Raw genomic sequence first — 24,854 nt, 5'->3', positions numbered from 1 at the left:
GACCTCCTGAACATGTTGTGAAGTTCTCCAGAGGCATGGTAATAAACTAATCATTTGATTCAGGTGTGCTGACCCAGGGTGATATCTAAAACCTGAAGGACATCAGCACTCAAGGCCTGGAGTTGCACACCCCTGGTATAGAGGATATTTACTTGCACATTTAGTGGCCCTTAGTACCGCTTGTTCTGATGGTTCCTTCATTGGGATAATGTGCCTCCACAGTCACTAGATTTCAATCCAATAGAGCACCTTTAGGATGTGGTGGAACATGATGGGCATCATGGATGTGCAGCTAACAAATCTGCAGCAACTGTTTGATGCTGTCATGTCGATATGGACCAAAATCTCTGAGGAATGTTTCAGGCACATTGTTTTTAAGGTGAAAGCAGCTCTGAGGACAAAAGGGGTCCAACACAATATTAGTAAGCTGTAGCTAATAAAGTGTAAAGTCAGTGTGTTTCATACAGAAATACAAAATGCATGTACTTTAATATTTTGTCCCAGAATGGTCTCTAGCACAGTCCACAGTGGTAGAAGAAGCTAGTAGGAGGCGGCATGCTGCCCTGCTGCTCTCAATGCTCAGCACTGCAGGATTGCTGTTGTTCAGCTCAGGCATCTTCAGAGTGTTTAACTACCAAACACAAAGGTCCAGGCTGGTCTGACAGCATCATGCAGAGAACAAGGATACTGAATTGATCATCGGGCAAACAAGTCTAGACTCTTCCTCATTGGTTAGTTGAAAAAATATGAGAAATTGCTGTAGTGCTGCTTAGCATTTTGATCGGTAGAGAAAAAAAAGCATAAAAATTGATGGGTGTGGCTGTGATAAGGTAACATAATGCTGAGTTATTATGTACCAGTTAATTATTTTTAAAATTTGTGAGAACATCAAAGATCTCAAGGTCTTTTTCAGCCCAGTAAAGATTAAAGTCTCACTTTAAATTGTCGATTTCTCAACCTTTTTCAGATCAGAAGACGAAGACCCACGCCCGCCACTTTAGTGGCATCCAGTGATCAATCGTCACCAGGTAAGGAAACCCAAACACGCACACTATATTTGTCACTTGTGTATCAACTTACTCTGTGTTCATTATCTGTGGGCTGACATAATGACAGGTTGTTAAGAAAGCAGAATTTGGCTTTCTTTAAGCACAGGGGAGACATACATACAGTTCTGAGAGCTATGGTTTGAGCAGCAAGCAGCTGAGCTGATATTGTGCTTTTACACCTGCAAAGTGTTGCTAACTATTTTATCCCTTATTGTGCTAAATGACAGGTGAGCAGCAGTCATTCACATTACAGAGGACTCTTATCAGGTGTGTGCACAGTAGCCCAACTATATTCGCATAATGGAATTAAGCATTTTGCCGAAAGGCTCAGCTTACCTGCCGGAGTCGTCTTTGTTTGCACCCTTTTGAGTGACCTCATTCAAAATTATGAGATAACTGCATTTTTTACTCAAGGCTGAATTCAGTCTTAGAATTTAAAAAACAGCACTGCTGATCCACTCGGTCATTTGTAAGCAGACTCATTCATCTTTGCTCGAGTGTGTGCACATAAAGGCTTCAAGGTCAGTCAGGTACCATTTCCATTATTTTGGGTGAAACCACTTTTCACCTTGAGAAAGGTGGTTTAGGTGCTTTCGTCTCTTTGTTTTTTACCGTTATGGTAATGAAGGGTCCCCTTATTCAAAAAAGTGACGAGTTAATAAACCTGCACAAATAGAGTTTGTGCAGTTTCACAGATATCACAACTACATGCCTAACCTCCCACAGCTCACAGCCAAACCTGTAATTCTTACCTTAAAGCACTTCTTCACTGAAAATCTTACTATGAGACGCAAAATTAATTCAGGCCCACTCTCAATCAAATTACCTCAATTACAGTACTGTATGTTTCACACTGATATCTTCTCCTGCTTGTTGTGACGTTGCATCTAAACTCTATCATGCACCAAATGAATCTTCCTGCTGCAACAAAGCAAGATAAAACAGCCTGGTGCGCGTCCTCTCATGGGATCTAATGATCAAACACAACACTGGACCTCTTGAGAGTCATCCTGTTATATGAGTCATGCTTCCCCGCTTCCTCTGCTTTACTTTGTTCTGTGAGTGTGTAATCTGACCTACTGCAGAATTAACAGATGATCAGCAGGCAATGGGGCAGAAACAGTCATTTTTAGGTGAGGAAACTGAGGGTTATACTCCCTGCTGAGTAAGAAAAAAAACAAGTGTTTTGCGTCACTGAGGACAGATTCGGGGAACACAGCTATTATTTTCTTCATATCAAAGCATTTTACCACAGAAAGATGACATGTCTTTGCTTTTTTATCTTGCAAAGAACAACAGTCTAATTTGGACAGATTAAGAATAAGTGTTTCCTGTGATATGCCTGGTGTCTGAAAACCATTGTGAAAGTGTGCTCACAAGTGCATGTGCCTCTGCATTTATTTGAGTCAGTAATTGGACACTGAGCATGTGCAGAGTCTCAAAGTCAACCTTGATCTCTGAATAAAAGTGCGGAGTGAAACCTCAACAATCCCCTTAGCTTCATAGATCAGAGACGAGAAAAGAAAAATAAGGAACTCGAGAGGGTGTGCAGAGGAGTGCAGCGGGCAAAGTCATTTTAGAAATAAAGGAATAGGAGGATGAATAAGCATGGACAAAACATGAAAACATAAAAGTGTAATTTACTTACATTTATATTTATTATACTGATTCCAGGGACTGAAGGAAAAAGAGAGAATATGTATGTGTGAATGAGGGGAGGCGGGTGGAAAGGTTAAGTCGCAGGTATTAGAGGTAGTGAAGGTGTATGAGCTGATACACCTGGGGTCAGCCATCCAAAGCAATGAACAGTACACAGCAGAGGTGACGAAAGGAGTGCAGGAAGGGCGGAGTGGGTGGAAATGAGTGTCAGGGGTGATTTGTGACAGAAAGACAAGAGCAAGAGCGAAAGGGAAGGTTTACAAGAGAGCTGCTATGATGTATGGTTTGGAGATGGTGGCACTAACAAAAAGACAGGAGGTGGAGCTGGAGATGGAGGCAGATGAGCCGCTGTGCTGATCCCTGATAGAAAAAGATGATGCTGACTGCAGGCTTCTGATTTTAAATGTCTTTTAAACAGTTTTTTTTCTTTCTAAACTTATTAAACGTACTAGAGACCAAAAGGTCTCTTAGGTTCCACAGAATCGTACAGGAGAGAAGTTTTCCACTTATCCCATAATATGGATTTACCTTGTTTTGCCTTAGTGTCACTTAAAATGAGAAATGACTCAAATAGCCCTTAGTAAAGCACAGTTAGCTTGCTAAGCTGGTCTGCAGGAATAGTTTTTTGTACCAGCGAGACGTGAGTGATTTCCTGGCAGATACACGGTGACAGTTTTTTACTCAGACACATCTTGGGAGGCACACTGCTAAGACACTGTTGCACTACATGCCTCATACAGGTAGTGTTATTGTCACAATGGTGCCCATTTATAAGTACACACTTTTAATTTCGACACTATGATTTTATTATAATAATAATTTATAGCAAATTATTGTCATGGCTCCTTGCTGTGGTTTGTAGATCACTAGTGTTCCTTTCACACCTCTTTGAAAACCATTACTGAGATCTAACTGAGCAGAGAGATTGATAACTTTGCCTCAGGGAATTTTAAAGTGTATTCTATTTATCTTTATTTATAATGTAAAAATATAGAAATCAGATAGTGACAAATATATATTTTTCATTCTTTTTTTTAGCAGAAAAAACTGGGTACCAGTGTTGACCACAGGCAGTAAAAAAGCAGCCACCGTAAAATCGGCGATTGGTTAGTGAAACTGAATCGTGACATCTCGACTGGAGCTGTTTTAGCTGTTGGCCTCTTGATGTTTCAAAACAGCATGTAAAGAGCAAGAAGTGACTTTGAGAGCTCAGCAGGCTCACTGGCTAAAAGCATTAGAATACCCTGGATAATCTTCTTTTTGAACTCTATTGATGCTTTTATTTTATAAACATAACATAGCTGCTGGCTGCTTTCCCTTAAACTTTTAAGCACTCCAATTTTATTTGATTTTATTTTATTTTTTGTAACCAAAGGATTCACCCCCTGCTGGCCATTAAAAATCAGGCAGGCTTAAGGCATTTATCCATTGGCTTTACTTTCCAGCCCCACAAGCTACTTTTGTCTTTGATGCTACCTGTGATCCTCACTAGCAGCGGCAAAGACTGACATGTAATCAGAGCCCGAGACAGTTGTACGTGTGTGAGACAGAACACGGATGTGCAACGGAAAGGGGGATGGGGAGCACACATGACGATGAGGGAGAGGAGCTGTGCTGGTGCAGAATTGCTGTGCCCCACATCACACGGATTCCTGCATTATTTAATGTGCTGCAGATTGCTCTGTCCTGTGCACTGTGAACCCCAAAAGCACATCAGAGGAACAGCTATACATAACTGGGACGCAGACGGCAGGCTAAATAATGAGGAAACTGAATTTATTACAAGCGAGTGGTGAATTTCACTACAGCTTTCTCTGAAGAAGAGCTTTACTTACTCTTAGGGTGAGACGAGGAGAGCTGAGTGAAATGAAAAAGAAATATTTGATTCATTACAGTAAATTAAACTTTGCCATAATGGCTGCATCTGAAATTACATGCTGATTACCATATTGAAAGTCTATGAGAGATTTTTCTACCGTATCTCAAACCCAGTGGTGGCCCAAAAATCTCATCACATATTATTTATTGAATATTGCAGTATGCACAAATGGTACATCACAGCTCCATAAATATCTACTGACTATGGCAGCTCTGATATTAGTGCTCTTTTATTAAGGAATCAAGGTTTTAATTGCTTGTTGCACTAGTTTTTAAAAATGTGTTCACATTTCTCCAAATGCAAAAGAGCAGCGTCACTTATGGAACTCTTATATATGAAATACTTTAACCACATAACATGAGCACAAGCAGCAGCAGCTTGTCTTTGTAGGAGTGGATCCTGGCACCTGACACACTTTGGCACATTTAAAACTAGTAGGAATTTCCAACATGATACGATATGATATAATCATATATATGTGTAGTCTTCTGAATATTACACATACAGACCATGTTTCACTAAGAATAAGACAAACTAAATAGCACACTCTTCACAGACCTACCACTTTGTGCACAAAGTAAAAGAACGTATTTATGTTACACTCTATTTTAATGCCATGGATGTTAAAAACAGCGTGATTGTTGTGTTTATGTTAAATCCAAAAGGCGTCAGGAAGTTTTGTGTTGTGCTGTTTTTAGGTGCAGGACTAAAAACAACAGCTTTAGGCAAGACTGAATCTTTGTACCTAAGCCAAGTGACTGCTGACAAGAATACAAATAAGCATATTAAAACAAAACAAAGCATAACAAAAAAGGATGGCGCGTGGGTGTGTGCGCTGATTAAAATGCACATACTATTAATAATAAAGTGGGTTTTCTGTTATATGCAAGAGGAAAGACACTTTTCTGATCAGTCTTTAGACACAGACTTCCAGCCCTTAAGCCTTTTTTCATTTCAACATTATACGGTTGTTCGAGTTTAAACGGCTGATATCTGCCTTATGCATTGAGTGGCTGCTGGTTTGTTGGGGATTGAGTGTAGGAGGAGGAACAATGTTGCCTTTAAAATTAAAAGCAGGCAATTATTATTTGTCCACAAACCAAAGACTTCACCTCCCATCTTCTTTGTAACCAACAGTAACAAACTGCAACATGAACACAGAAAAACAAGCCTTTCAGATGCAAAGTGTGAGAACAGTGTTTCTTTTTCATTTATTGCAAGGCTGCTTTTTCTTTATCAGATATACCAGGGCAGCTTCAAACAGACACCAGCAGTGCATAGCTAAATTGGAGCGGCTTGGCAGAGTAAAGTGGAGGCAGAAGACCCTCTCTGTTCTCATCTGGCGTCGTGTCAGACAGTCAGCTGGGAGCTGCAGTGATAGACTCATCAGTGCTGAAAAGGCTTTTTTTTATTGGCCTTTTCTCTCATTCTGCATCACAGATGGGCCCAACACGAGACAAAACAATCTGAATATCAGCCATGTGAACAATTTTTCTGTTTTACCCAAGTTATTTTTTAGCTTTTCTACTGCTACACATTTTAATAGTTGTGCTGTTTGATTTAATTAAACATTTTAAAACTTGTGCTTATCCCAAATACTAACTTAAATCATCATAAAACCTAAGAAAAACTAAGATAACCACAAATACATTTTAGGCTGCAGTCTAAAATGTGAAATAGTATCCTGCTGCTTGAGGTGATGTCAGAGTGACGTCTTTTATACTTCATTTTTGGACGCACAATTTTGGTCCACTGAAGCGGTTGTATTTTGCCAGGCGACCGTCTTTTTTTTTTTTTTTACGTCTACTGAACGTCACAATAATTTTGCAACATGTCTATATTTCACATCATAAAACTGAAATATGATTGTTATTTGAGTAAACAACAAGATAATAAGACTGGTATATATTATTTTAGCTGTTATGCAATCAGATGTTACGAGCACATGAATCTGACGAGGGTTGCGTCACTGTTAGGGTAAGGCTTGCACTAAAGTAAAATTAGCTTAGCTGTCCTTCTGGGGACCATATTTTAAAAAATAAACAATATATTGTAAGTAATAGGAATTTGAACATAAACATAAGCAAGTTTTTAATTAGGGTCAAGAACGCAGGGGACCATTTCCCCCCAGCCTTCTGTATACCCAGGCAAGTCTTATTCACCCAACCACAATCACATTCATGCAGCACTTTTATCTATTTCATTTCACACGCATGCACGCACGTACGCATGCTCCAGTCGATGCAATATGGGGTTCAGTATCTTAAGAATACTTCAGCATTCAGACTGCATAACACTGTGGGCTCAATCCACCCACCTTCCAACTCCACCACCTGAGCCACAGGTGTTACAGCGAGTATGGATATTGTTTTGTTGTTTTTCTGGCTAATGATAGTTAATGGTTTACACTCTACATAGAAATAAGGCCACAGCCTCTTACTGAGGCAACTTTATCATATATCAACTTTATCAAGCTTTTAATGTGAAAAATTCTACAAGACCACCTTTTAACATATGTTTTCACAACCGTGCATCCAGCCACTTTCTTCAGTTTATCATATTGAGGATTGCAGGACATATTTACTCTAATGATAATATTTGCAGCCTCTCATAGCAAACACAGTGAGAGGTTTTAGTGCTGCTCAAGAAACATAGAATACACGTATTTTTTCACTGATAATTTCAGACTGTTTTATCAAACATGATCCGGAGACGTAAAGGAGAGCCCACAAGTTAATATGAAAAACATCCATAATGTCATATGAACCTTCTAAAACTCCTGGGATGCTGTGTTAATAGGATTCGGCTTCAAGGGGATGAATCTTTTTTTTTTTTAAATGACATTTATTGGCTTTTATACCGTGTTTCTTACACCCCCATGCATGTGTGTGGTGAAGAGAGACAGAGAGAGAGCGATGAAAAAAGAAACAAGCACATCAGTGGCATTTTTCAGCAGTCTAGCACATACTTTTTAGTGGGAATATTTTGGTGCACACACAGTGCCTTCCCAATGCCTGGGGATGCATAGGTTGCCAAGCAACAAGGTGGTGTCCTAGAAAAAAAAAGTTTAAAGCTGTAAAACGTTGATTTGGATCCAAGTTCAAAACGCTCGCTATTGATCCCGGTTAATGGTTTCACTGTACTCTGGTGAGCTGTATTTTCTTTCCTTCTCGGTTCTTCATTGTTTCGAACAGAGCCGTGTTTCATATATTGATTTTTTATTGAGTTTTTCTTCATCCCGTGAGCTTCAGAATTCATACTTCATATTGTGCTGGACCTGTCCTCTACTGCTAAGTAAAAACTGTATTCAAATAAACAGTGCTATAAAACTCTGTAAGTGATTAATTAGAAGTAAAAATCTTGCTTTTAAAATGTAATTTCAGTACAAGCACACAAGTTTCATCAAACTAAATTAGCTTAACAACAAATAAAGAATATTTCAGTGTTTCAGGCAGCTGTAGCCTAGTCTTTTAGATTCTTTCCCTCGCTGTAAAAGTTTTATACTTTATATGAACATTTTTAAATTCTTAAGAATTTTATGCATCTATATAATATGTGAATAATTGCAGTCAAACTAAGCTCTGCTCAAGAGTGCACCACAGTATGATGTATATTTATTTCCCTTTAAGAGTGTTGCACGTGCTTAGGTGTGTATCTGAGAACAGCTGTTGAGCATATACAGGGGTCTATTTGAAAGATGTAAGTGGATCATAAAAAGAATCCTTCAGACGTATGATGAAAAATAAAACATTATGACCAACAATTCTGGATAAAAATGGAGCAAACCATATTGCAGTGCTTGTGGTTACAGCGTGTCAGATAACCATCTGGCTGGAGGTCACCTTATATCCACTGTGCTCCACACTGTTCAAACACACAAGTGCTCCAGCGACAGTGCTCTCACACTGAAGAATAAGCTGTTAAAACCAGACTGTGAAATACGTGGAAACTTTCTGTGCAGTTAGAGAGTGTGTGTGTGTGTGTGTCTGCCTTTTCATAATTTAATCCTGTACTTATTTTATTGTTTGCTTTCTCATAGAAATTGATGAAGATCGTCTCCCAAATCAGCTGTACAAGGTAATCTAGTTTCTTCTCTATTAAAGTTTGATTTTGTTGTAACAAGATTACGAAAATGAAATTATGTGAATTCTGGGTTTCAATTTGAAGCTAGTTCTATGTTATAGTAATATCTTCAATCTAAGAGCTCTCTGACGTGCAGCGCTGATATTTCACAGGCAGCCTTGTTGAACTCTCCTCGGCAACGGCGAAAAGGGCAAAAGGGAACGCCTACGATGAAAGGTGAGTTATGTTATAAGCATTGCCATCAATACTACAGTAACTGTGATGCTGGTACTTTAAGTATTATAGCACACTTTTGGTGCTTGAGAAACAAATGCAAAATTCACATTTGGCTTTGGAAGACAATTCTTTATACTCTGTCACTACTTTACTGTAAGACAGTGAAGACTGTGGTAATGACTGAAGAAGGAGGTTAGTAAGCTGCTCAAGTCAAAATGATAATAAGTACCATAAACCAGTACTCTGTGTAATCTCTGTTAACTTGTTGTGTGCTCTTTTGATAAAACACCAACTCATCATAAATCAGCTCTTTATGACTAACACTGCTCATTACCACACAGAAAAATATTGTTGCAACCAAAACCTGTCTTCCTTCTCTCACCCCAACCAGTCGCAACAGGCCCCGCCCCTCCCTGAGCCTGGTTCTGCCGGAGGTTTCTTCCTGTTAAAAGGGAGTTTTTCCTTCCCACTGTTGCCACAGTGCTTGCTCATAGGGGTCACATGATTGTTGGGTTTTTCTCTGTATGTATTACTGTAGGGTCTACCTTACAATATAAAGCACCTTGAGGTGACTGTTGTTGTGATTTGGTGCTATATAAGTAGCACTGAATCCAATTGAAATCGAAAACTATTGCAGTATATTAGTTAGTATTAAGGGTTTTTTTTTTTTATATATTGCTCAGCAAAAAGCTGATGAAACACCAAGATAAAAAATAAACTAACTAGCTGACGCCTCATACATACAGTAAGTGCATTAGTTCAAAAAAGTAAATTTTTTGCACAAAATGAAAGATTTCTATTCGCTAAGAGGGTGGCTTGCCAGTGTTAGCCGGATCGCTCCACATTTAAACCTCTCAACATTAAAATTGTTATAGAAGTAGTTTTTTTTAAAGGAATCAAATCCAAACGTTAACCAAATAAAAACATCCAGTGGAAGTCCAGGTGTTCTCATTTAAGTTGATGACATGTTTTTATTGGTGTTGAGTGTTATATGTGGACCCGGTCGGCACTCAATCCAACACTCATTCATTTTCCCGTTGTCTTATGAGAATTCGTCTCAGTTTTTATGTTTTCAGTTTAAACAGTGGGTCTCTAATTTTGAGATTAAGGTCCTGCACCACATGAAACAGGAAAATTATTTATTTATCTTTATTTCTACTTTTATGGGGTACTTGGACCCAGCAATGTAATGCAAATCCATTTTTAAGAGACCAATTCAGCTTACATACAAACACAACATGTAAATGGTTTTATGCAAAGTACGTGCAATAACACGGAGCGTTCACGAAAAGTGAATCGAGAGAACATTAAAGACGAGATAAAAGAAATAGGAAGCTCTAGGATATTTCCTTTTCAATTAGTTTTACAGCTAAACTGCATGCTCTGAGTGTGATGAGTCAGTTCTTGCAGAGGAGATAATCAGTGTGCTTTAGTTTCCTACTACAAGGGGATTAAAACTAATAAACCACAGATGGAGGAGGCCGGAGACGGCGATTAAAGAATTCATATCCAAACTCTGATGTGTCTTTACCTGCCCTGTCACTCCAAACTGTGCAGGGGGTTAATTAAATGTTGCCAGTTTATTAGATTCTTAACCCACAATATGTTTTCCACCTACACTTCCCTTCATTTCTGTTACCTTTGTGCTGTTCATGACCCATCTTTTCTCCCATTGGCTGCCTTCATCTCACACCTCTTTCTTTCCTTACTCTCACCTCCCTAGTGATTTTTTTTTTGCATTTAAATTTACCCTTTAACTTCAATATTCCTACAAACCCACCTCCTCTTCCTTCGCAAGATAGCTCTTCCACTTATCTAACCTCTTGTCATTTTCGTCTTCTCTTCCCTGCTTTTCTTTTACTTCTTCTGTTACCTCCCAGAGCTACAGTTCCTGGTAGAGCACCACCTGTACAGGCAGCAGCAGGGAGCTGGGGACGAATGCTCCTCAGAGAGCTGCCTGTCAGACCGGCCCAGCCCCGACTCTGTGCCCACGGGAGAGGAGCTCCCCCACGACGATGAGGCCACTGCAGAGGCCTTTGAGAAACTGCGTTGCCAAATGGAGGGTATGTGCGGAGGCTGTCAAGCAGGATTTAATTTGTGTGCTTGCAGCTGCTTATTCAGCAACAGATGCATCCTTAAAATCTGCTACAGTACTAATTTAGGCACAAAGACTAACACTCAACACTTGGTCCACTGAGACCTACCGTATTTCTGTGTTTATGTTGATTTTCCCTTAAGATAATCTTCAGTGAATATGGTCATGAGTGAATATTTATCTACCTCTACAACCTATCAAATCATATTTTGGAGTGATAGTAGATTTCAGTAGGTAGGAGTTATTTGCAAATAACGGGTAAAAAATACCCTCTACTACTACCTACATTACATACCGTCATGCTTGGCGACAAGCAATCATCATTTCCATCATTACATCGGACAGAATGATCCGCCCCTCCGTCTGCATGCACTGAAAAGCCTGAAGCTCAGAGAGCCGCAGAGACATCCCTCAGCTGCAGAACAAAGAACTCACCAATACCAACAGACATGACATTGACAAAGTGACAGAATGAAAAAGTGTTCTGCAAAACAGCTTCGAGTGGCAGCTATAGGCGTGGAAAAGCAGCTATAATTGTGCACCCTATGAGGATTGTTAGCTGAATATTGCTCGGCCTCAGTGCCTTCGCTGTTTTTCAATCCTGTGCTTCCCAACCCTGCAAATCAAACTCCTCCAAAGGGCGCAAGAGCATATTTCTGAGAGGCCCTAAGATTTTTGATGGATGAGCATAAACATTTCCTCTTTTCCTGTTTTTTGTAAAATATTTGTTCTCTTCGGATTTCAGCAATTATTTCAATTAATTATCTAACAAGATTTTATAAAACCCTGTGATGTAGTGGACGGCAATCAAAATACTTACATTCACACTCACAGTCATACAATGTTTTGTTGTTAAAATGCCTTTAATTACTTTCAGTTATTACGCTCACACTCTGACGGATGCAACAGAGACAATTTGGGGTTCTGAACATTTCTTCATGCAGACTGGAAGAACTGGGAAACAAACTACTCACCTTCTATTTGTAACCAACTCAACTTCTACTTCCTCTCCCTTATTTGGACATGAATATAATACTTGTGTAAATCTGCTTGGTTGCTTTTGATTTTTGTATCTCAGTCAGTCAGTGCAGCATAAGAGGGAATAAATATTGCTTACAAAACATAAATTAATTTATGAATAAAGCCTGAGGGGTGACTGCGGGGGGAAAGGGTATAGAAACTAATGAAAAGATGGTTATGAAGCAGTATGAAGGTCCTAAAGTGGAAGGAGAAGATGGAAGGCCAGTGGTATGCCGTGTGGCATCATAAAAAGCTGAAAATACTGGAAATAACAAACACAGCACATTAATATGACCCTGGGGTGTTCGATAAGGGGAAAAGGGATAAAAGTAAAGAAGAAAATGAGGCAAGAAACATTAAGATGTCTGTAAGGAATGTATGTAAATCGATGATGGAGCAGGAGAAAAGGGGGGAGGGTAGACGTGAAACAAAGGCATCAGATAAAAATGGGAGAATATGAGGAAATATGCTTTAAAAAAAAAGTCAGAATTTAAAAGAATTGTTCGTTTCCTTGTCACGATGTGAAGAAACCATATTTGTCTCAGTATCATCAATAAAAATTTAGCTAGCTGCTTGTTTAGTTTAGCATGATAGACTAGATGGAATAAAACAGGAAATATCTAGTACAAATAATATAGTTAGCTTAACATAATTAGTATATTTTAACTTTTATGTTATTTTGATGACATACTGTAATTATGTTGACACATCGTGCAACAAATCATTTAAAATGATTTGATAAAAAGAAAACGTCTCATAACCATCTCTGTTCTCGGTTCACTTTGCTGTCCAGATAAGGAAACACTTTCTCTGCATTATCAAAGAGCAGCTCGGCTGTCCTTGAGGCCCTTTTTAGAGCCAAAACAAACAGCACCAAAAAAATTAAATAGGTCAGGGTGCTCCCAAAGGCTCCATTAGGAATTTACTTTTTCAGCCTCCAGTGAAACCTCACCAAATACAGGGTTTCACTGCAGAAACCATTAGCCGTACCCAGGTAGTTTGGTTTTGATATTTTGTCAGATTGTAATATTCAGTACTAATGTTGACTCTCCTTTAATAAAAAAAAAAAAAAAAGCACTTCCTATAGATCAAAGCAGCACCATAACAGATACTATTTCCTGTCTTTGCTTTTGTCTGATGACAAAAACAGAGGTGAGTTTTTCGGGGTCAGGGATAACAGTTCAGTGTAATGGAAGGTGGATACAAGGTCACGGCACACACTGTGTACACTTTAGTAATTGGCCGGGACTAATGCATCATGAGTGGACAAGCCTCTTTTTTTCTGAAGCTGTAATAGCACAGGGCCATTTTTTTTTTTTTAAATCCGCTGTAACACAGATGTGTTTGTGGTGTAAAAGCTTCAAAAGCTTTACACTGACATTTTTTTTTAAATCTTTTTGCATTATTCACCTTATAGATGAGCTGCAGATTAAGTCCTCAGTCCGGGTGAAAGGAATTAACAGTAAGATAGGGGAAATAAATGAATGATTATTAACATCAGTTGTTGGCAGCTTTGCTCAAAGATCACCAACTGGACACTTCAAGTGCAGTTGTTGATGAGACTAGTTGAAATAACGAAAACATCTTCATCCTTTTCAACTCAGTTTGAACTTCCATTCCATCTTGTTTACCATTCGTCTTTCTGCCCTCTGCAGAGTTCTCGAGGGAGAGTCTATTAGAGGCTGCCGGTGGGCTCGAGTGTCCCCTCTCCAAGGAGAAAGAGGATTGTTTCAGTGTTGCCAGTGTAGCAGATCCCTCATCGCAACAAAACAATGCACAAGCAGGTACATAACTGTCATTAGAGCCTTGCTTTTTGCAGAAAATGTCTCCAACGTGGCCTGTTCCTCAGGGGACTCCTCGTCCTCCACGCAGCCGGCAGGATTTATTTAAATTTGTTAAACTGCGAAACAGCTTTGGCTTGCTGTCATATAATCATGGCTCGTCAACAAACATCTGTGAAGTGGCTTTGATCCCCATTTCACAGAGCACCGACATGGCTGAAATACCCTGAGAGGAAGCTACACACACGAGTGGAAAAATCAGGTTTGGGAAAAGGGGGCAGGAGGAGAGCTAATACTGGCATATGGTGCAAATGGAGCATGTAGAGCTTGTTTTTTTCCCCCTTTCTGTATTTCATTCTTTCTTTCTCGCTGAAATGTATTATTTCTTTTCTATGACTTGCTGTGAGTCCTAAAATCTTTCATGAGGCATTGATGGTCTTATTAGTGCACCCACAGCTGAAATAAGCCCAACATCTCTCCAGTCTTGCGCTTTTAAAATTCATATAAAATTTTTTAATCATATTTCACATGCTGAGACAAACACAGCTCACTCCTGGCTACTGATCATTTGATAGGATGATACAAATGCTGCTCATTGATTTCAACTGTAGTAAGTGTCATGTGAGCAAAGGGAAACCTGTGACTACAAGTTCACCATTGCAGGTAACACACCACTTGGCTGGTTGACTCACTTGACTTAATTTCTCACACATTTGGATTTTGAGCGACAGTGTGGGCCTCATGGATGCGGAATAATACAAATCTTAGCTCAACTACATAGTTACATTTAATGAGCTATGTTTGGAGAAGCACAGTTTAGGGTCGTGAAAACCCAATCTGATTTATCCATGCATGGTGTGAAGTCTTGGGTCATCAGAGAGATTCAGCACACCTGTTCCAGCTCCACTATCAGCTGGTTAACAAGTCTGTCTCTTCTCTCTGCTTTCCATCTTGTAAATCTTTCACAGCACACATTTTGACTTGTCACGGTAAGGAAAGCACAAGTAAAATTAATGATGCCTCACTTCCTTAAGTGTTCCAATATTATAAACCATGACAGTGAAACGCCAAACACTGTATATAAACGATGGACATACCCTCCAGGTATGATGTCACCTCAGCAGTGTTGGGAAGGTTACGTTTTAAATGCATTCACTAGAGATTACAGAATACATGCGCCAAAATGTAATTTGTAATGTATTCCGTTAAGTTACTCAATGTGAGTAACACACTGTGAATACTTTGGATTACTTGGTATATTGCGAGTAGCCTTCAGTAATAGTAATAAATCACACAGCAATAGTAGATCGAAGGTACTGAAGTGGCACATAACCCAGGTAGCTACCTCAGCTACAGGTAGTTGCAGTAGGCTAACATTTGTTTTTTTAAAAAGAACTGACTTCCAGATGTTTCTTTGGGTTTGATGCTGAGAGCAGCTTGGTTGCTGGCAAACAGAGTTTGCATTGCACAGTCATATTCCCCCATTCCTTTCTTCTTTAAATGTGAAGTGGTGTCGGAATTGCCAAATAAGAAATGAATTCCTGCCCATGCAGTGCTGCCTCTGTTGTGCTGGCTCCGGGTCCATCGTTTAACTGACGCCACCAAAATTAGCAGGACGTTGTTACATTAGAACCGTTTGTTTGGGTTTCTGGCAATGCGTGGAATTACTAAAATTAGAGAGTGGATAGCCTAACATATGAAACTGGAAATGACTGTTGTGTAATCCATTTATTTCAACAAAGTAGCTGTATTCTAATTATCACCTATTTAAATGGTAACTTTAACGAAATGCAGTTACTCACTTCACCCGTTGCCCACTGGTGGTGGTCAGAGGGCCCGGTGACGCCAGTGTCCGGCAGCCTCGCCTCTGTCAGTGCGCCCCAGGGTGGCTGTGGCTACAATGTAGCTTGCCATCACCAGTGTGTGAATGTGTGTGTGAATGGGTGGATGACTGAATGTGTAAAGCGCTTTGGGGTCCTTAGGGACTAGTAAAGCGCTATACAAATACAGGCCATTTATCATTTACTCCCCAACACTGCACTTCAGTTTTTCACTACTCAGTCTTCAAATATCAGACAAAAGCCGAACTCAGCTCAGAGAAAGAGACTGTTATTTTTAGCTATTTATTTTAGCATGACAAAAAAAAATAATGTTGACAACCATATACTAAATTAGCAATGAGTGTGCAGATACCTACAGATAGCCAGAGTGAGAGAGAGAGATGGAGGTCTGGGCTTTATCCTGGTTCAGCTGAATACTTCACCTGAGTGGAAATCGAGCATCATCAACACACCTGTGCTTTCCAAAACATGCTTTGGGTTTGTTGTTTCATTTATCATGTCGTTTTAACAGGCAGAAGGTTTAGAGGGATGACAGCAAATAGAGAATATGACAGAATCAGGGTAACCCCTGATTTTATTGATCCCACATCAGAGGTTTAAATTCAGGCTTCATCTGGTATCTGCTACTTCTGACATGTACTCAATAAAAAGCTAAATGCATGTAATGTTTATGTAGCAATATGTTGATTACACGCTTACCTTATTGTTCATATGCAACCCCCCCCCCCCCCCCCAAAAAAAAGCACAGCAGCAAAAAGAAAAAATTGGAGAAATACTAAATAAGCTGTAAATATTTATTGTTTATTTGCACAAGTCCATTAAAATCTCCAGCGTCAGCCTCTTCTCTCACTCTTTTATGTCTCTGTCTATATTTCTGCAGAAACAAAAGCAGGAGTGAGTCAGCCGGCAGAGGAGAAGACAAAGAAATGCAGCCTGAAGACAGAGAAATAGAGCAGTCCTCTGTGCAACACAATGCTGCTCAGTCTGCTCAGTCAGCCCTACACAATGACAGAAGATTGTGTCTGCAGATTCACTTTTTCAAAACATCAGGGCTTCAATATTCCTCTACGGCCAGGCCTTAGTTACCACCTTGAGAAAAAAAAAACAAAAGTTTCTACATTTATTTTGTGTCACAAATCTTGTGTAGAGAGACAGTTGTATAATTATGTTTGTTTTTGTTAAAGCTCCCCCCGCACTAAATTAAAACTAGCCTATTGTATCCCCCAACTGGGATTTATTATCTGGTTAATGGGACAAGCTTTCATGTCTTACTCACACATATATTCTCATAATCTGTCACAAGTTTAATATCCTGTTGATTTATCAAAGACAACAAATATTTTATTTGCAATCAATGTAGACATTTTCAATCAATTTATACGTGCCATGAATTCAACATTTATTGTTCCATCTCGTAGCAATAAAATAGCATCAGAACCTTGTAAGTAACCAGAGACAAAACCTTCAATTTAAATTCAAATGCCGCCTCGTATGAGCAACCAGTAAAGACAGAAATAAATGTGGGTTTACTGATATTTTATAGTAAACCTATATTTGGATTTTTGAACAACTCTGTTGATATTTACAAATATTTTTAAGGCCAACTGCAATTTTATTTACATTATTAATAATTAGTCGATTAAACACATGGAAGAAACTAGAAAGCCATTTTTGATCATAATTATGATTTCCTTTGGCTCCAGTGGGTCTCAAACTGTCGAGCCTGCCTGGTGGGGCAGACAAGCACGGTGTGTGGGTGGCTGTGATTACCAAAGTTACAAAATAAGGTGAAACTAAACTGACTGAAAAATGTAAAAAGAGGCTGATGACCGTTGATCTGTATTTTGTTGAGCTGTCATCCTTGCTCGACTTTTGAAGGCGGGCGTGCCAGAAAGTTTGGTAACCACAGCCTTGAACTGTGTCTACACAGAGCACATTTCAGACCTTTTCTTCAGACATTTGTCCCACATGTGTCTGACAGAAGAGTCGCTCATAGGTTAATCACACTGGGCATTAAATGAAATTCAATCTATAGAAGTGTATTTTCATGCTTTAAGTCTATTTTCATACATTCTGCGCTCACAGTTGCAGTGATTGCGTCCAACAAACTTTTACACACACAGAGCTCTGTGTAGATGCAGTTTCATGCTCTGCAGTTCTAAACAGACAAAACGTATAATGTCATTTCTTGGAAATATTTTTAATGTGATCATTTCTAGATTAAATGATTCACAAATAATCCCAGAAAACATATTTTTCTGCAGCCTTAACATCATCCCAAGCCTGCAGGTATTGACTCTGTAAACAGATGTAAAAGGAAATCCAGTCAGAAACCAGTCCAGCCATCAGAAAAGTAGACTAATTATACTGTAACAGCTGTCATTCTGGTTTTGTTTTCATTTTTAAGAATAGAGAATTACTCCCGATACAAATAGGAAGGCACTGCTTGTTGAATGAGAGAAAACAGAAAAACCAACCTGCAAGCTAAAGTGCAGCACATTAAACCACATCTAACTGCTGGTCTGACTCTGACTCCCCTGGGTATGCTTCAGGGCCACTGCTAACGATTGCCTGTAGCTTAAAGGCTACAGGGCAGATATGTTTACTTAGTTTGTTATTTGTGTGGCTAAGATTCAAACTCCTGTCAGTCAGTCACACACATGCAGACAGCTGAAGAGAAGCACTGCTGACCTTTCCCCAAAGTCATTTTAGTTCTTTTTAGCATAAAGGGAGGGAGAAAGCCTGTCTTTAAGTCTTTAAACCCTGTGTGAGCAATTGTTACTCAATAAGAAGTAGAAAGCTATGTCAGCTTACAGTAATGCATGTACTGATAACTAGACTATTACCCTTCTTGTAAATGTCTAGTTGATAAACAGGGTACAACTGATCATCTCTAAAGCTCCATTTGCATATTTAGGATTAACAAGGAGGAATCCATCCTCAGTGAGTAAATTGCACCCTCATTTTTGACACATGAATGGTTCTTGGGAATTTAAATTCTGGTCATGAAACACCCTCTTGCATGGCACTGAATGTACAGTGACTTGTCTACGCCCAAGGTACTTACTGTGCTTCATTTTGTACAAAAAAACCCAACAAATTTAAACACTTTTTTTTTAACTGCAGCATTTTATTTGTATTCTAGTTTGTAACAAAGACATCTTAAAGTCATCAGCACACTAAATATTTGTCATGTAATCTGTCTTTGTATCACTGAAGTGGCATCATGTGACAATCTTTCTATAACCTTCACATCATACTTGACATGTCTAAATGGAATAAATGAACAAAACTAAATCTGAAGTTTCAGTGTCACTTTAGGAGATTAATCAGCCACAGCAACAGCCGTTTGTTACTCAGTTGCCAACAATGGTCACTTTATCCACGATGAACAAGAAGAACAGTAAAACATTCCTCTGCAAGCTTTGTTTTTCTCCTGCAATGTATTTATGGGTAAACTTGTTTTTTGAATGGTAGTAGTGTACTTTACTTGAATAACATGGATTTTTTTTTGTTCTAGTTTTACTTGATTGATGATTACATCTGTAATCTAAATTTGTTTGATACAATAAAATGTTTAAATTGGTGATTGTTTTCTTTTTTTTGTAGGAAAGATTATATGAACTTCATCAGCAGCGTTAGCATGAAGATGCAAAGAACCAGGAGAGCTTTGCCCATTCAAGTGTCAAAAAAAGAAAACCAGATGTATTTTAGCAGGAATTCTTAAAGCTTTCACGTATCGTTGCATCATTGGTCATGCGCTCAGCTAAAGCTGATTTTAACTTTACTCTAAAAATAGACGCTCTGCTATTAAATAATTTAATGCAATCTGAAGCAAGAGCATAAAAGCACATATATTTTTCATAAAAGGACAAGATTTCACAAATGCATTTTGTAACACTGCAGCAGTTTAAGCTGCGTGGGATACTGTATCTTTACAGACTGCTGTGAACAAGTTTTGCTGTTAAAGCGTTTCACCTTTGTGATTGGAGGTGGACATAGTGAAGGATCCTTTCAGAATAAAAGCCCAATTGCACTTTATCTGTTAGAGAGACTTAAAAAAATAATTTTGTAATGTACATTTACGCTGTTGCACCTAAAATTTAGCTGAATTATAGAAAGGATATCCATATCTTACAGAACAGTTTTTTCTTTAACACAACTCTTTGTGTAACAGTCATTACTGTCTTGCTGTGTGATGGATTTATATTCATTTTATATTCAAAGTGGGTGTTGGGATGGAAGCTCAAATCATGCAAATCATACTGACAAGCAGCAGAGCTGTGTCTTCAGTTGTTGTTGTGGCATTTATTCATTTAAAGACTATCAGCTGATTCAAATTAGAAAAACATTTTTTTCCCATCTGTTGTAAGAAGAAAAGCGATGGTGCAATTCCAAACTGCTTCACTGACGAGCATTAAAATATGAAGCTGGGTGTGAAGCTGAACTACCCCTGGGCCATTGCAGTCTTTGCTCTATAGCTCCTCTTGCTGGGAGAGCAGAGAACACTTTAAATTTGAATGCATGCTTAACCATCTTCTTTGATAATTTTGGCTGACCAAACATCGGCCTCTACCTCTTTATTATTTATTATTACTACTTATTCCTTAAAGTATTTCTCCCTTTTAAATTCTAAAAGCCTCTTTAGTTCACTTGCATTATTACTTTTTAATTCATTATCATTATTTTTGAGGTGCAATAACCAAGGAACTATGGTATGATTGCTTTCTAAATACAAGATAATTAATACAGAGTAATGTTGTGTATTTTGGGTTATAACAGGGCCCGTAGCGGTCATGCCCAGATGCATTATGGGAAAAGATGCTTTTTAGGCTGTTGCTCGGCTAGCTCCATGTTAAGTTACGTCGTGGTCTGAGTATCATTGTTATACTAGTAACCCGGAGTGAAGATATAACAAAAGTGGCGACGAGGACGTCTGGACCGACGCTGCAGTCCGCTTTGGAGTTTTACACTTTTTTTTTTCTGCTGATGCCTCGCGCTGACCTGGTGTTAGACGGCGCCGGAGGGAGAACGACGCTCCCGGTGTGCGAAGGTGGATGCCGCTTTTTTTTTTTTCTCAGCGAAACGGGGAGGAATGTACAGCGGACAGGAGGACGAAGGCAGACTGCGTAAGTGACGTTAACCAAAACATAAACGGATAAAAGAGACGTTACGAAAAGGAACAGTTGTGAGGGGAAGAGTGCCATTCAACCAGGAGCCGAGTAATGGCTGGAGTTACTGGCCCTATCGGTCCCTTCGACGAAAGCACGGAGCAATGGAGCTCATATACGGAGCGTTTTGGATATTTCGTTGCGGCTAACGACATACAGGATGCTAAACTGGTGCCCATTTTTTTGAGTGTGATAGGCCCAAAGACTTTTACCCTGCTAAGGAGCCTGCTACAGCCAGCAAAGCCAGGCAGTAAAAGTTTCACAGAGATCGTGGACACACTGACCAAACACTTCTCGCCCAAGCCCCTCGTGATCGCTGAACGGTTCAAGTTTCACAAGCGAAACCAAGAAGAGGGTGAGTCTGTCACAATGTTCGTTGCATCGTTACGCAAATTAGCTGAACACTGTGAGTTTAAAGATGTTTTAAATGACACATTAAGAGACAGACTCGTGTGTGGTTTAAGAAATGAAGCTGCACAGAAGAAATTGCTCACGGAAAGTGATTTGACTCTTGAGAAGGCAATTAATATCAGTGTGACCATGGAAATGGCATCAAAAGAAGCCCATGCGCTACATGCTACAGACAGAGTACACAAACTAGACAATGGTAAAGCAAATGCACAGGGACCATGCTTCCGCTGTGGCAAGTTAGGACACCTTGCTAGTGATTGCTGGTGCAAAGAAATGGATTGCAACAACTGTGGGGGAAAAAAAGGTCATGTAGCACGGGCATGCAGGAACAAAAGATGCAAGGATAAGGGCTCAAAGCCTGGAAATAAAAGAGGCACTGCAAGATTCAAAAAAGAAAGACATGTTCACACAGTTAAGCTTCATGAGGATAGAGCAAATGACTCCTCAGATGAAGAAGTGTTGTCTGCAATAAATACTGTGCGAATACTGAAGGTGGATGAAACCTCAGACGGCTTTTGGGTCACGCCCAAACTGGAGGGACATGTTGTAAAAATGCAGATTGACACTGGGTCAAAAGCATCACTAGTGTCATATAATGTCTATAGGACATGTCTGAAGCACCTTCCACTCAAACCCTCCGACACAGTATTTAAAGGATATACTGGACATCGAGTGCCTATGAAAGGAATGGCAGAGGTGACTGTTCAATACAATGGCCAAACTGCTAAGCTGCCTGTGTATGTTACGCAGAAGAACTGCCCTGCTATAATGGGACGTGTGTGGCTCAAAACAATCAGACTCAACTGGCAAGAGGTGAGAAAGCTGTCGCATGGTTCCTCTCAGCTACAGGCCATACTGGGAAAACACCAGGAGGTTTTTCGTGAGGAACTGGGCAGCATGAAAAAAATTACAGTGAAGCTGCATCTCAAGCCTGACTCCAAGCCAGTCTTTATGAAGGCTAGACCTGTGCCGTACGCCATTCGGCCCAAGGTGGAGTCTAATTTAGACGCATTGGTCAAGAGTGGTGTTCTGGAGCCGGTTACGACCAGCGAGTGGGCCACGCCCATCGTTCCAGTTCCCAAAAAGGACGGCGGAATCCGGATCTGCGGAGACTTCAAGGTATCCGTGAATCCTGTATTAACAGCAGAGCAGTATCCCCTTCCACTGATTGATGACTTATTTGCTGGTCTGAGTGGAGGACAAAAGTTCAGCAAAATAGATCTCAACCAAGCTTACCTGCAAATGCACGTTGAAGAGCAGTCACGTGACATGTTGACTATTAACACAGGGACTTTTCAGATTTTGCAGGTTGCCTTTTGGCATCACATCAGCTCCAGCATTGTTTCAACGAGCGATTGATCAAATCCTGAGCGGATTACCTGGTGTGCAATGCTATCTGGATGATATCCTGTGTACAGGAGCAGATGATGAAGCGCATCTGCGCAACTTGGATGCGACCCTTCAGAGGCTGAAGGAATACGGATTGAGAGTCCGTAAGGAGAAATGTGACTTTTTCCAGTCATCTGTGGAATATCTAGGGCACGTGATTGATGCAAATGGACTTCACACTGCACCTTCGAAGATCACAGCAATCGTGGATGCACCCCCACCACGAAATGTCAGTCAGTTAAAGTCTTTCTTAGGGCTGTTGAACTACTACGGACGGTTCATACCCAACTTGGCATCACTCCTGAAACCACTGCACAACCTGCTACGCAAGGAAGAAGCATGGGAGTGGACAGCAAGTTGCCAAGATGCCTTTCAAAAGGCAAAGGATTCACTGACTGCATCTGAGGTGCTAACCCACTTCAATCCCAAGTTCCCAATTCAGCTTGCTTGTGATGCTTCTCCCTATGGGGTGGGGGCAGTGATTTCCCACATTCTCCCAAATGGTGAAGAAAGGCCAATTGCATTCGCATCAAGGACATTAAACACAGCAGAGTCCAACTATGCTCAGCTGGAACGAGAGGCGCTGAGCATTGTATTCGGTGTTCGGAAATTCCACCAGTACCTGTACGGTAGGAAGTTTACACTGTTTACTGACCATAGGCCTCTCACAACCATCCTGGGACCCTATACAGGGATTCCATCTCTTGCTGCTTCACGTCTCCAGAGGTGGGCGTTGATATTGTCAGGACATTCTTATGACATCAAGTATCGCAAATCGGAGTCTCATTGCAATGCAGATGGGTTGTCCAGGTTACCCCTTCCTGTTAAAAAACCCGTCTCTGACACAGTTGAGATCCTCTACTTCAGGGAGGTAGAGACAGCACCTGTTTCGGCTGTGCAGGTGAAAAAGGCGTCCAGAAATGACCCTGTGTTGGCAGCAGTGCTGGACTGGATCATTAAGGGTCTGCCTGCAAGTAAGGGTGTAGACCTGAAGGCTTTCCTGGGAAAGCGGGCGGAGCTTTCTGTTCAGGCGGGATGTTTGCTGTGGGGGAGGAGAGTCATCATTCCCATGTCATTGCGACCAAAACTGTTGAAGCAACTGCATGCAGGACATAGTGGAATAGTGAGAATGAAGGAAATAGCGAGAAGCTATTTTTGGTGGCCAAATATGGACAAACAGGTCGAGGAGATTGCTAAGAACTGCTCTTCGTGTCAGATGGTCCGGAACAACCCACCACTTGCTCCTCTTCATCCCTGGGAGTTCCCACAGGAGCCATGGCATCGGGTACACATTGACTTTGCAGGTCCATATGAGGACAAAATGTTTCTTGTAGCTGTTGATGCACACAGTAAATGGCCTGAAGTGACCATCATGAAATCAGCCACCACTGAAAAGACCATAGAAGCTCTAGGAGAAATGTTCAGTAGGTTTGGATCTCCTACTCAGATAGTCTCTGACAATGGACCTCAACTGGTTTCACAGGAAATGGAGGCTTTCCTACAGGCTAATGGAGTGCAGCACATTACGTCAGCTCCATACCATCCTGAAACGAATGGTCTTGCAGAAAGGTTTGTTCAGACAATGAAACATGCACTGAAAACATCACAAGGCCAAGGAACACTGCATCAGAGACTGCACAAGTTTCTGCTTAACTACCGGAATAGTCCACATGCTACCACAAGGACATCTCCTGCCAACGCAATGTTCAAAAGAGATCTGCGCACTGCCTTTGATCTTTTGAAACCCTCAACTGTGAAGGACACTGTACAAAAACAACAAGAGAAACAAATCATGTACAGGGGTCAAAAGGTCAAGAGCAGAGTCTTCAGCACCGGCGAGTCAGTGCAGGCCAGGAACTACCGAGGAGTACACAAGTGGGTTCCTGCAACTGTCATTGCTCAAACTGGTCCAGTTTCATATACAGTTCAGGTGGCCGATGGAGTCTGGAGAAGACACGTGGATCAGCTACTCCAGTCCGCACCAGTGTCTGCAGAAGGGTCTTGCGGAGATCTTGAAAATGCACTCATCGACTCGTCAGCCCCTTCACACACACAAGTAGAGAACTCCACCACATCAGGAACAGTGGTTCCACCTGTAAAGGAGACTGTAAGAGAGACTGAGACATCTTCGGTGTCAGGAACAAAGGCTCCACAAGAGAGCACACAGACTGACGTTACCACAGACCGCCGATACCCCAATAGAGAGCGGCGGCCTCCTGTTCGTTTGAGTTATTAGATGGCACCTGACCCAAATGAACGG

At 40.4% G+C, this 24,854-nt stretch overlaps 1 protein-coding gene across 4 annotated transcripts in view; it reads left to right on the top strand.

Moving 5' to 3' along the window:
* Positions 1-19,209, top strand: part of LOC120719612 (protein phosphatase 1 regulatory subunit 1A-like) — a 30,903-nt gene extending 11,694 nt beyond the window's left edge. For 2 of the 4 annotated variants that reach the window (XM_040008963.1, XM_040008971.1), the window contains exons 2-7: positions 968-1,028; positions 8,627-8,664; positions 8,823-8,886; positions 10,767-10,949; positions 13,657-13,785; positions 16,504-19,209. In XM_040008963.1, the coding sequence (XP_039864897.1) occupies positions 968-1,028; positions 8,627-8,664; positions 8,823-8,886; positions 10,767-10,949; positions 13,657-13,785; positions 16,504-16,574 (546 nt within the window). In that variant the 3' untranslated portion in view covers positions 16,575-19,209. Of the gene's footprint in view, positions 1-24; positions 380-967; positions 1,029-8,626; positions 8,665-8,822; positions 8,887-10,766; positions 10,950-13,656; positions 13,786-16,503 lie in introns of those variants that run through there. The other 2 variants (XM_040008954.1, XM_040008979.1) reach the window with 2 other exon arrangements.
* Positions 19,210-24,854: the final 5,645 nt, after the last annotated feature.

This window comes from Simochromis diagramma, unplaced genomic scaffold, assembly GCF_900408965.1.
Source record: "Simochromis diagramma unplaced genomic scaffold, fSimDia1.1 OVJJ01000320.1, whole genome shotgun sequence".
Lineage (NCBI taxonomy): Eukaryota > Metazoa > Chordata > Actinopteri > Cichliformes > Cichlidae > Simochromis > Simochromis diagramma.
This window is presented reverse-complemented; position numbering and strand designations above follow the sequence as displayed.